Genomic DNA, 12,735 nt, shown 5'->3' with positions numbered 1-12,735 from the left:
CAATGTTTGTTATCACAGAATGAAAACTGGCCTTGCAGCATGTTGACATGGTATAACTTTTATTATATTTTTTAGTTGTAAAAGTAACACAATTATTTATTTATTTATTTATTTTCTACAGTACTCTAATATTATGCATTGCATTATACATATTATGTGTGGGAGGTGATGGGGAAGTACACAACATAAAGAGCACACACGGGTAACTCCCTTAACTCTGTGAGGTCTAGGTCATCAGTGACGACCCCAACCTGAGCCCCAACACGAAACACAATCCTATGATTTGAATTTCAAAGACTTGGGAGAGCAGTTTTTATAAAGCAAACGTTCCATATTTTGACTTTAAAAGGTTAGTTTAATGGTGACCCCTCTACTGTTAGGGTCAGGGTTTCATTAGAATCCACTATTTTATTTAGGAAACAATAGAAAAGCTTTTACCAGAACAAATATAATGAGATTCACTATTTGAAAAGTTTGTTTATTTAGCATGGGTCAGAATAAACCCAACATTGACACTAGATGGGTTGCTGTAGACCTGATGGATTTCAGAGCAACACAAATGAGTATAAAGTTAATGGAAACTTGAGCTTGAAAAAAAAATACTTTCAGTGGCTTTTTCTTGCTGACAGGTCTCTGACCAAACGGCTTCCTGTTCGTGTCTGAGTGGGAGGAAACATGTCAGCAAATAATGCATCGTACATGCAGAGCCTGTTGTTATGTGTCTTCATTGTTGCTGTCAGTTCATCCCTGTGAGTCATCTTGAAATACCACCAACATGTGATGTGAACTTTTGTCTTTAGTACTGCTGGTGCAGGTGTTCATGGCTGTGAGCTGATGTGATTTAGTGAGCGGAGAATGAGTTTAGAACTGGTGCGATTGGTCCTTCCTCCCCATTTAGTTCATCGGTCCATTCCAATCACAATAAAGCACCATTGCATGGCATTTTAGATGTGGCTCCTGAATGGCAGCCATGGAGGGTGTGAGCAGCTGATTGGTCAGTTTGGAGTTGCCTCGTCGTCCTCCAGAGCTTCGGAGATCATTACGCAAAGATTGGCGAATGAGGGACGGTCCTCTGTCCTCTGCAGAGAGAGAGAAAAGACAAAAGATATTTGAATACAGGACTTTTACATGTTTATATCATGTAAGAGGATGGGTTCTCGTATCACGAGACATTTCCAATTATCCATATGAAAAAGCATTTTTAAATGAGTCAATGTTCAGCTTTTGTGCATGTACCAAAAAACTCAATTAAAAAGCATTTGGGAGTTTTTCTTGTTCTAGTCATTCATGTTTGCGTTGTTGTGTATTTTAATAACAATGATTGACACATAATCCCAGGGCAACGAGGCGCTCTCACTTCTCCATTAGTAAACCACTGTTAGAATCAGCTGAGCTAAAGAGGTCAATAGAGGTTAAAAAGCAAAACAAAACAAATTATTGCATTATGATTTTTGTGTTTCATGCAATGTGTTCCAAGGTAAAGTGTTATTGTAATCTAGAACTGCAACTATTCACAGAGTAAGATGATTATAAAAAATTCTAAGCACTAAATCTTTGTTTTGATGCTTCGTTTAGGGCAAGGCTTGGTAGCACGCCATTGTCACCATGGAAACGTGAGTGTTTCACCCACATTCGTGACTAAAAACAGACCTGCAATACAAACGTATTTCAGAGCAATGTGTGAATAAAAAGTTTGACAACATTAAGCCCACACAGCCTCCAGCTTTAAACATTAACACTCATAACACAACAGCAGCGATGATGACACTGCCACAGTTTAACGTGGAGCCGGAGTCTGTTTACACACCGGAAGTGCAAAAAGGCGGAGCCGTTACTCCATCCACCGCCGTTTGTTTTACGAAGAGAAAAATCTGCAGTAAGCTTTCAGATGTTGTATAAAAATATGCAGAAGAACCTTTAACATGGTCTGATATCATGTTTAAATTATACAGCTTGCTGAAGGCTGATGACAGCCATCCTATTTTACATGGAAGTGAACAGCGGTGAGTCTAAAGGGGGGCATACGGTGTACTAGACCATATTAATTTGAATACTTTTGTAACATTTTTCAGATTGAGTAAGTAAAATAATATAAAATCCTATCAATATAAAAATAACAGCTAAAAAATACATTTAAAAAATAAAAAATTATAAGAAACGAGCCTCATATGAAGAATTTACTTCCCATTTTTTACTCACCTCATACCAACACATCTGCATGGTGTCATAGATGGCAGGCTTGGCCATTTTGGGCCTGTACAGGCGATGACCCTGTGTAACTAATGTCACCACCTCATGGTTGGGGCTTTGCTCAAATGGCATCCGACCCTCTGTGAAGACCTCCCACATCAACACACCTGGAGACCCAAACACAGAGAGGCGATTTTTTTTTATGAGCGCTGAGAAAATTTCTGTCTGTTAAACTAAGTGGAAAAATGTTCCAGCTCACCGTATGACCAGACGTCCGACTTGCTGCTATATTTGCAAAAGTTAAAGACTTCAGGAGGTGACCACTTCACAGGAAACTTGGCGCCCGATGAGCTGGTGTACTGATCATCTAACACGTATCTGCATTTAAACCATTTAGTGATATCAGACGCTTTTATTTTCTATCTGCTGACTTGATGCGAGTCATTTATAACTGGAGGGAAACTTGTACCTGGTCATGCCAAAGTCAGACACTTTCACCACTAGAGAGTCGTTTACCAGACAGTTTCTGGCTGCCTTTAGAAAACGAAGAACAACAGAAGAGGATGGAATCAAAACATATGACTAAAAGTACTTAGCAGCTCAATTTACTTAGTGATGGATTTAACAGTTTCCCAACGATAAGCCAAGCTTGAAGTTACCAAGTCTCTGTGGATGAAGCCGTTGGCTTCCAGGTGTGCCATGCCCTCGCAGACATCCAAACAGATACTCAGCAAGCACCCCTGGTTAAAGCTGCCCCGCCGCTGCCTGAGGTAGTTCAACAGGCAGCCCTGCTCCATGAACTCCGTGACAATGTAGATTGGCCGCTGCTGGCTGCACACCCCATACAACTGTACCAGTTTGGGGTGGGACAGTTTCCTGGAGAGGGGAGTTGGTTTTGTTAAATGGAAATGACATTTTCCAAGCAGCAGTTTCAAATATTTATTGGTCAAAGAGGCTCAAATGTGAAGAGTCGGTTACAGATTTCAGTTCCTCCTTTGTCATATTTGATTGCTTCATCATTTCTCTACTTGTTCTGAGACAACCTTCTACTTGACGGAGAATAGATAAGGAAAGCTCCTTTTGGCTGCTCCCTTTTTCGCAAGCGGTCACCACACTAGGTAGCTCCACATGTTTGATGTGGCAGATTTTCACACAGTGAAAGGATGTGTCGTCTCCCAGGACAAAGCTGGAATCTTTCACTTATGAGGTGAATTTGTAAACCACTATAAACTATGGAGGCACATAGATAAGGTGTAGGTGAAATATTGCTGTAGGACTTTTTAAACTCCACCAGGTGGTAGAACAGGTGAAGGACGACTTCATCTGTGCTGTTTTTGAATAGACCTGCAAAAATCCCTCTTTCTCACACCATTTCCTCATCCAGTATGACTTTGGCCTTTTCCTTACTTACATCATAACCTTGGCCTCCTCAATGAAGTCTTCCTCATACATGGCTCCCTCCTTTAACGCCTTGATGGCCACTTTGTGTTGAGCTCTCCACTTGCCGAGCCTCACTACTCCAAACTGACCGCAGCCCAGCTCCTTCATGAAGGTTAGTTCATTGGGGTCAATCTCCCACTTTTCTGAAAGGAAAAAATGTCAAACATTACAAGAGCACACGATAACTCCTACCAAGACATTGTTCGTGATATTTGTCGTTCTTGAGTAAACTCTAGTCTGTACTCAAGCTAGCATCAATCAAGCAATGGTTAATTTTTAATGTTAGTTCAATAAAGAGCAAAAAGGGTAAAAAAGAAAGAGCATTATTTGTTTAAAGATACACAGTTCATCGTAAAGACTCACCATAGCTGAAGCCAGCAGTGGATGGAGCTGATTTGTCTTGTTTTCCAACAGGATATCTCAACCTGGCTACAAGACCTAAGAGAGACATGTAGAGAGATATAAATGTAAACTTTACCAGAGAGCCCTTCATGATAGGCTAAGAGGGGAGCCCAGAAAAGGAAGCTTTCCGTCACATTTATCCACATTCAACATTTTTGAGTCATTATCTAGGTCGGTATAGGTGAGGCTTAAATGATACTTCAAAGCTTTGCCTTTATTCTCAGCTGTCAGAGTTGAACAGTTATCATGATGGCAGCAGTCGACACAAATAAGCACAAATTCATAAGTTCACAAATTGTTCTTTTCAGAAAACTGTGCAAACGAGCTCGAACTTTCTACCGTTTCTCAGATGCACGATTGCATCACTCTATGAACTGAACTTCTTTTGACCTGTGACTAGAAAAAGCAAGCGCGATGGCAGACCTGCCTTGGGGCGACAACAGCAGTTGCCTCAAGGCACTTTATGTTGTAAGGTGAAGACCCTGCAATATCCTACTACTATACATACTACTTTCAGTAGTGAGATAAAACTGCTCAAATTAAGTCTAAGTACTGTGTAATATTAATTTTCTTTAAAACTGAAAATGGTAAGTACAAAGAACCTAAAGAACTTCTTTTTAAACTGTACACAATTTAACCCCTGTTACAGATTTGCAGTTGGGATACAGTACCCTTGACTGGATAAGTGGAAGATGATGAATGGATGGATGGACACAACTTTCAATAAGTTGCAAGAATAATTCTCAATTCCAGCCAAATCTAATGTTGTCAGAAAACAATTTCTTTCTACATTAATACCTTTATACATCATATCATATTATAGTATTTATTGCAAAGTGTTGGGCAAATTACTTTGAAAAAGTAATTAGTTATAGTTAGGAAACCTCTTCCCGCTCCACCACAACCACCCACACATGCAGGGCCTTGGAGTAGGGGTATGTCACCAGGGTGCAGAGGAGGCTACCACCCCCCCCTCTGTCCCCTTCTGGCTGCCTCTGCCTCAATTTTATCTCACAACTTAGACATTCACATTAGTCACACTCTCATTACACATACATATAGGATCTCGGGGGTGGGCACAATACATGGATTCCAAAAGACCATCAGGGTGTAGACCTCACCCCTGGCGTCGTTGCCCACCTCTCAATTTTAAATACACGTAGACATTGAGGGCTAGCAGGAGGGACCATGCGCTTACCTGCTGCTCTCTGGCAGGTAGCTCCATGCCCTCCTGGGTTTTAAATGCACCTTAGAACACACATGCATCAACACTACAATGAGTGGGTGGAGGGAGGTTTGGAGTCTCTCTCACCCCCGTTCTCTGCGACCTGCTGGAGCAGGGGGGCTAGGACTAGGAGGAGGAGTTGGCCGTCCGACTGCGGTCTGGAGTGTGGGGCCTCCCTGCTGCTGCGGAGTCGGGGCGGTCTGCCTCCCCCCACCGCAGGGAAAAGGGTAACACCACCTGGGTCTGGGTGCAGTTCCCCCCTCCAGGGGCAAGGGTACCTAGACCCGGTTCGTAGAGTACGCTTGGGGAGTGTGATCGTGTGTACAGCGTCTCTTTATGTCTGTCTCCACGTTGGTTGAGTGTGGAGTAAGTGCATATGAGAGCATGAGGGTGGGAATGGATGTTTGTATCTGTGTGTGCCTGTATGTCTGTGTCTATATGTCAGGTTGGGTATCAGACGCCACCTCTCTGGGGACACCTCAGGCCCTCCAAGGTTTGGAGACCTATCTCTCCCTACCACCACTTCCCTGCCAGTGGCGGACTCCCTCAGACATCGGTGCGTTGGTGGTTCTTTGTGTCCGGGGATGGGCGTCCAGGTACACACCGGCTCACTCCTTGGCGGCCGCTTATCGGGGCCTGGAGCCTGGGGCTCGCTCGGGCCACTTCGGAGGTGGGGTGCCCCCGGCCTCTCGGCCTGGGGCTTGGTCACTCAGGCACGGCTGGCTGCCGGCGGAGCTCACGGGCGCGTCACTGCAACTCCCCCTGGCTTCTGCTCCGCGGCTGCTGAGTGAGCCCTCATCTGGGACTCTCCTCAGCTCTTTCTGGGACAGTGGCGCGGCTGCCCCTCTGTTGGTCTTCCATGATCTCTTGTGTTCTGGGGGCCTCTGGATGTCTGGAGTTTTGATCTCCTCCATACCTGCTTCATGCCCTGGAGGACGGGGCTGTGGCCCCCCCACACCCTCTAGCAGATCATTACATGAAGGAACCTTTTAAAAAAACAAGCGCGTCCATGCTCACAGGTGTACACACGGGTGATCACACCCACAAACTACACCCTTTTTGGCTCCTACCTCAAAGCACACTGTGTTCTGTTGATCTTATGTGCTGCACAATAATGTTTAATATTTAGTATTTACTGTCATATTCCCATATATCATTGTGATGCTGTTTATTCTATTACTCTTGTTCTCTTCTGCTTGTTTTCTTTTTTCTTTCTCAGCAGGTGATCCAGGTGATCGATATATGCATTTTTTTCTTTTTTTTTTCTGCCCGTTCTGTTGGTTTTTGTCTTTTGCCCTTCTCCCCCGTCCCTCTTCTCAGCTGTTTCTCTTTCCCTCTTTCTTTCTCCCCTTCTTTCCCCCAGTCAAGTCTGTCCCGTATTCAGCAAGTGAAAATAAAATAAACAATAAAAGGTGAATCAAATGGACCATTACGGCAAGGCTGGGATGGTCAGTTTGGTAAAGTAAATCTGTTGGGCATCTTTCTTTGCCTTTAGACAATAATTCTGATGGCAAAAGAGCCAAACGAGACAGGCAAAAAAAAAAAAAAAAAGGAGAAAAAAAAGTTATAGTTAGTAGTTACTTCTTCAAAATGTAACTGAGTCCCAATTTTATAAAAGTAACTGATTACTAAGAAAAGTAACTATTGTGATACTTAAAAAAAAAAAGTTTAACCAGGTCCAGGGTACAATTGGCCGTTTTCGACTACGTTTTACTTCTACATTTTACCTTTAAAAAATATTTACCTTTCCTTCTTTAGTATCATTCTTTTCAGCACAACCTCACATGTCTGAATTTATAATTATTTTTTCATTTTGACATATTGTATTAACACAATTGATCTGAAATCAGACTAAAGGCTTAAAATCTGAGTAGAAAAAAGTGATATTTTACACTGTAAAAAACACAAACATGTTTACTGAATGATTTTTATAACTTGAAATGCAAATATAAACTGTAAATTTTAAAAACGAAGGTTTTGCAAACAACAAAGGTTATATGCAGCTATTTACCTAAAAATGCAACCAAAGCTTTTTTTAAATTAAAAAAAGCTTTGGTTTAACACTTCAGTATTTACAAAACAATCATGTGTTCTGCATCAAATAAGATGGCACTCAAATTATTTGTGCAAGTCCAAAACATCATTTCTATCCACTGTAAGATAAAGAAGAACATCACAAGTCTTTCTCAGCAGGTGATCCAGGTGATTGATATATGCATTTTTTTTCCTCTGCCCGTTCTGTTGGTTTTTGTCTTTTGCCCTTCTCCCCCGTCCCTCTTCTCAGCTGTTTCTCTTTCCCTCTTTCTTTCTCCCCTTCTTTCCCCCAGTCAAGTCTGTCCCGTATTCAGTAAGTGAAAATAAAATAAACAATAAAAGGTGAATCAAATGGACCATTACGGCAAGGCTGGGATGGTCAGTTTGGTAAAGTAAATCCGTTGGGCATCTTTCTTTGCCTTTAGACAACAATTCTGATGGCAAAAGAGCCAAACGGGACAGGCCAAAAAAAAAAAAAAAAAAAAAAAAAAAAAAAAAAACATCACAAGTCTGATACCTGTAGGCCTGACAGCAGGAGGTGTATCCCTCCTCCTGTTTTCCACCTGGAGACAGCATTTACACTGCAATCTGTCTTTGGTGGCTGTTTTGGCAGCAACTGTGATATTCAGCAGTTGCACTATTGTTCTGACACACAAAACAAAACTATCGATTACACTACACAACACAACAAACTAACTTTAGACTCCAAACACGCTAAAAGTCACATATCTCTCACGTCTCAAAACTCTTTCTCTCTTTCTCTCACTCTCGTCGCTGTCACTCTTTACAAAGTTTTAGAGTTTCTTCCTGCAGTAAACATAACGATAGTATTCAGGAAAAACATTGTAAGTTCACTAAATTAGCTTGAAAAGCATTGACTACATGAAAATAGCCATTTGGACAAGGCTCATCTAAGCCATCAGCAGATGTTGCACTGAAAAAGTGCAAAGTATAATCAGCTGATTTACAGCGATTACAACAGAGAAAACCCCAACAATGTTTTCCCTGCTGAGGTTTTGTTCTCCTGAGTTTGACACGAAGACCCTCAATCACATTGTCCATGAACTCACTGGTGCAAAGAGTGGGCAGCGAGTACCTGTCAAAGAAAAAAATGTCAACCTGCTGCTGACCAAACAGGAAGAAGACGCCCTCTGGAACACTTCAAAGAGACCCTGAACCAGTGCATTCTCTCTCCCCTACTCTTCCTTCTCAACATCAACTTTGTTTTGCGGACTGCCATGGCCATGGATGGCTTTGGGATACCTTGGCATCCACCAACACGTCTGAAGGACCTCGGCTTCATGGATGACATCGCTGATGGCTGACATCCAGAAGAACATGAAAACCATGACATCAAACTTGGAGCAAGAGCCAAAGTGGGCTTGTGGATCAGTGGGAACAAGACCAAGGCCATGAGGATTGGTTACATGACAACACAGGACCCCTTTATGTAGCACTGCAACCGCTGGAGGAGGTGAATCAATTCACCTACCTGGGCAGCATCCTTGCAAGCAACAGAGATGCTGACCATGAATGATGTTGTGTGTCGGAGAGCAACCATCGGACTGCAACACGTCCCCTCCATGGCATTGTGACTTAGCGGACAGTGCACTTTGGAGGTCACATTCTATGTCAATTCCCGCAAAGACTGCCCAAGATTGCCATCACGTGGAACCCTCCCCATGGAAGACGCAAACCAGGCCACGCCCATACAAAAAGGTGGAGGACTTTCATTGATGATTTACGTGCCTTAGACATTGCATGGGATGAGGCCAGCCGCAGCTGATCGAGTACGCTGGCGGGGATTTTCCACCCAATGCGGACAGGGCGACCAAAGTAAGTCTCCTGAGTTTTGAAAAGCAGGGATCAAAATAAATAATCAGCTGATATGCATAAAATATCATTTATATTTTTACCAGAACAGTACTTCGTCCCATCTCTGTAACACAGGGTTAGTGTTAGGGGGTGGGTCTGGGGCACGTCACTGTCACCATTGATGTTTTAGGCCTCAGAGGGTCAGAAAAGCACCGTAATGCATTTAGCTTAAGTCACTGTTTAATAGTCTACACAAATTGTGTGTTGGTTACCTGCTGCATTATGTTTGTGGTATTCGATCAGGTCTGGGATGGAGCTGAAGAGATGTTTCTCAGCCAGGTAGAAGTGTTTTGGTAGGGTTTGTGTCTCCTTGATGTGGTAATGTTTAATAGCTGCACCTCCATCCCTACAAATACAACATAACCACAGTGTAAATCAAGTTGTACCAGCTTTTATTACATAAAACTTATAACTACCACACATGTGCAGAATTACCCTGAAGACTTGGTGTAGAGCGAAACAGTGTAGGTTCCTGGGGTGCTGGAGTTTCTAATAATGAAGGCTCCTTCTTTATCCTGGAGGGCATGGCACAGAGACAAAGGCTGAAAACTAAATAAGATTTTTGTTTAACCTCTCAACATACACTAGGGCACCAACAGACTAGATTTTGGGCTAGGGTTGTTTCAGCCACAAAATAAAGTTTTGACCTTGCAGTTTTTCCTCTTTCAGGATTTTCCATTTGAGCCTTCCAAACAGGCAAAAACTAACTAACCCCAGATGGCTCGGCTACATAGGGCTTGTTAAAAGATAAAAAAAAAACACTCCATTCAACCTTAGTTTGATATAATTCATTTTAGCTCAGCCCCTTATAAGCCAACCTTCTACTGATTTGTATATAGAAGAGCTGAGCAGGTGGGTTTCTGTTCAGCTGTTCACAGTAGGTTTTATGTATTTCTTGTCTGCATGTTTCATGCTGTCAAGCCTGTGTTGTCATTTCTACATCTCTGTTTCCCCTTTTGAAGAGTCAAGTGTCTTCACGTTCTATGCGTTTTGTTTTACTTCCCCTGTGGTGTCTCTGGCTGTGTCCCAATCCAGCGACCGCACGCTCCGTAGTGCGCATTTGGAGACCGATTACGCCACAGCGACACGATGACGGCTGTCCCAATTCGAAGTGTTCTCCAATTTGAGGGGTGAGTCCGGTGTAGACTTTGTGGTCCCATATATCCCACAATTCATAGCGCGGTGGTGGGTGTGGATATTTTCTTTGGAAAAAAACGGCAGATGGCTGAAATGGGGTTAGTTTTGCGAGATCTCGCAAAAGTTTTGCGAGATCCCGAGTTAGTTTTGCGAGATCTCGCAAAAGTCCGTCTTAATTTTTTTTTCTCCCATGTCCCCTGCGGGGCTCCGTATGAATGTTTAATAAAGAAGAACATTAAAACATTACTGTTGGCCACATGTCGGCAAAGTTATGTGACATTAGTGATGTTTGTACTTGCAGCGTTAACTTGGTTTTAAAGCCTTTACGTTTTATATTCAGTCAGTCATATACCCACAAACACAACAAACTGAAAGTCAGTGATGCTGCTCGGTTTGCAGTCCTGAATATCACGGCACAAGCAGGATTCACTGCACGGTTAATGTTAGCTATGTTATATTGCTGCCTCTGTTCGGTGGTGTGTTCATATACCTCTTGTCATAGTTATCATTGCTGTCATAGTTGATTCATAGTTCCTCAGCCTCTTCACAATTTGTCAGAGTTATTTAGTTTTCCCAGTTTAGGTTTAGTTTAGTTTCGCCCAAGTTTAATCTCGGCTTGTTTTTCTGTTTATTGTGTATCAGCCCCAATAAAGGCTCGCTTTTTGTTTAACTTCAGTTCAGTTCTCCCGTGTCTGCTTTTGGGTCCGTTCATTAAACACACCAGCTGCTCAGCTGTGAAAGTGTGCCTGTAATTACCATATTAGAGATATCCCTTCTTTCTGACATCATAGAAAGCAAAGAGCAAACATGCCTGAAACTTTGCAGACTAAACTTTGTAGTTTCACCAGTAAAACAGTTACCAGAACATGTCACTGACAAACCATCTATGATTAGGCCTTATATTTGATTAACATCCACCTCTTTTACAATAAAATGCTAACCTGTGTGGAACTCTTAAATGTAAATACTTTGAAAAGAAAAACTGAAAGGCCAAAATGCATGAGACTAGACTGAAATCTAACATTTTCTAGTTTGTGGACACCATATAGCTAAGTAGAACCCATTTTAACATTAAACAGTTTGCCTGGCGGCTATTAAGAGGTTGACGGATTCCACAAGTTTAAAATTCAAGACTTTTCTAATCCACACAACAGTAATTTCTGTTATCTCAGTCACCTTAGTCAAAGAATCCAGAAAACTGGAAGGGCTGAAAATATCTAAATTTGTGTTTTCTTAAGAACAGATTTCGTTCAGCAACATGCTATCACTAATATCACCGTCTCTAAATCATAGAAGTACGTATAAACAGGGAGGGAATAAAGACAAAGAACCAAAGGAAGGAAAGAGAGCCTAACCTCCTTCCTCAGCAGCTCCTCAGCTTTATTCCTGTTGACATTTTTATTGTACCAGCTGGAACAAACAAAGAAAACACAACATGAGACTCTAGTGCTCTGCCTGCTTTGTGAAGCACTATCAGCTGGCTGAATCCAAACATCAAGAGTGAAATAAGCGTTTACTGGAAGATAGCATGACTCACAGTGAACTTTACGATTCAACTGCAAATACATTTACTTCAAGAGTACAACATCAGCCTCCAAATGATCGAAATATCTCTTCTACAGTTTTTGATCAACTTACAGTGGCAAAACCTAGATTTGCTATTTCACCAATGACATTGTGATGGTGTCTCAGGAAAGCTGAAAGTCAACCATGAGAGTTTCAATTTTGGTTTAGTTTCACTTCATTTATAGTGTTTTTAGCATTTTTCGTTAATAAATGTTCAAGATTCGTTTAATTTTAATTAACCCTGGGACCTACCATAGACCTAACTTACCATAGAACCAAGTTCGCCAGAGCTTATCTTTACATTTTTACATGCTGTAGTAGGGCTGTTCAATTAATCGAATTTTAATCACGATTACGATCTGGGCTTTCAACGATCATTAAAAATGACTGAGCCGATTATTAGCCCCTCCCTCATTTATCCGCGACACCTTAAAGGCCGGTCCGTGAAAATATTGTCGGGCATAAACCGGTCCGTGGTGCAAAAAAGGTTGGAGACCGCTGATTAAGAGGACCCGAGGGAAGCTCGGAAAGCTAAGCAGAAGTTATTTGGAGAGGAGAGTGACTGCCGTTGGTTGAAAAGAGAGGTAAAAAAAAAAAAAAACTTCAGTGGTGTTGCACACTATTTTATATTATTTTTTAAAGTCATTGTTAACCCTTTAAAGCCGTCAGAGCAGCACGCTCCGTTTTGTGTAACTATTTTTAAATCCCTGTAGAACCTGGACCATGTAAGCTAGCGCAATAATTTGTTTTGCATATGAAACCAGAGGAGTTGTACTTACATCTCATACCATCAGCTTGTCCTCGGTCACGGTTTCCTTCCACATAAAGCTTTGCAAAAATTGCATAAAAAGTGCTTGCAGGAACAA

General features: G+C 42.0%; 1 protein-coding gene across 1 annotated transcript in view; it reads right to left on the bottom strand.

Annotated features, from left to right (window-relative positions):
• Positions 1-42: 42 nt before the first annotated feature.
• tec (tec protein tyrosine kinase) overlaps positions 43-12,735 on the bottom strand; it is a 36,301-nt gene continuing 23,608 nt past the window's right edge. The window contains exons 9-18 of the mRNA XM_082522160.1: positions 11,659-11,713; positions 9,602-9,681; positions 9,379-9,512; positions 3,994-4,068; positions 3,602-3,773; positions 2,850-3,066; positions 2,660-2,724; positions 2,450-2,568; positions 2,200-2,357; positions 43-1,079 (exon numbers count right to left, since the gene is read on the bottom strand). Coding sequence (XP_082378286.1) covers positions 996-1,079; positions 2,200-2,357; positions 2,450-2,568; positions 2,660-2,724; positions 2,850-3,066; positions 3,602-3,773; positions 3,994-4,068; positions 9,379-9,512; positions 9,602-9,681; positions 11,659-11,713 — 1,159 coding nt within the window. The 3' untranslated portion in view covers positions 43-995. The remainder of the gene's footprint in view (positions 1,080-2,199; positions 2,358-2,449; positions 2,569-2,659; positions 2,725-2,849; positions 3,067-3,601; positions 3,774-3,993; positions 4,069-9,378; positions 9,513-9,601; positions 9,682-11,658; positions 11,714-12,735) is intronic.

This window comes from Aulonocara stuartgranti, assembly GCF_965226115.1.
Source record: "Aulonocara stuartgranti genome assembly, chromosome: 3".
NCBI classification, from domain to species: domain Eukaryota; kingdom Metazoa; phylum Chordata; class Actinopteri; order Cichliformes; family Cichlidae; genus Aulonocara; species Aulonocara stuartgranti.
Note: the sequence above shows the minus strand (reverse complement) of the source record. Positions and strands in the feature narration are given on the sequence as shown.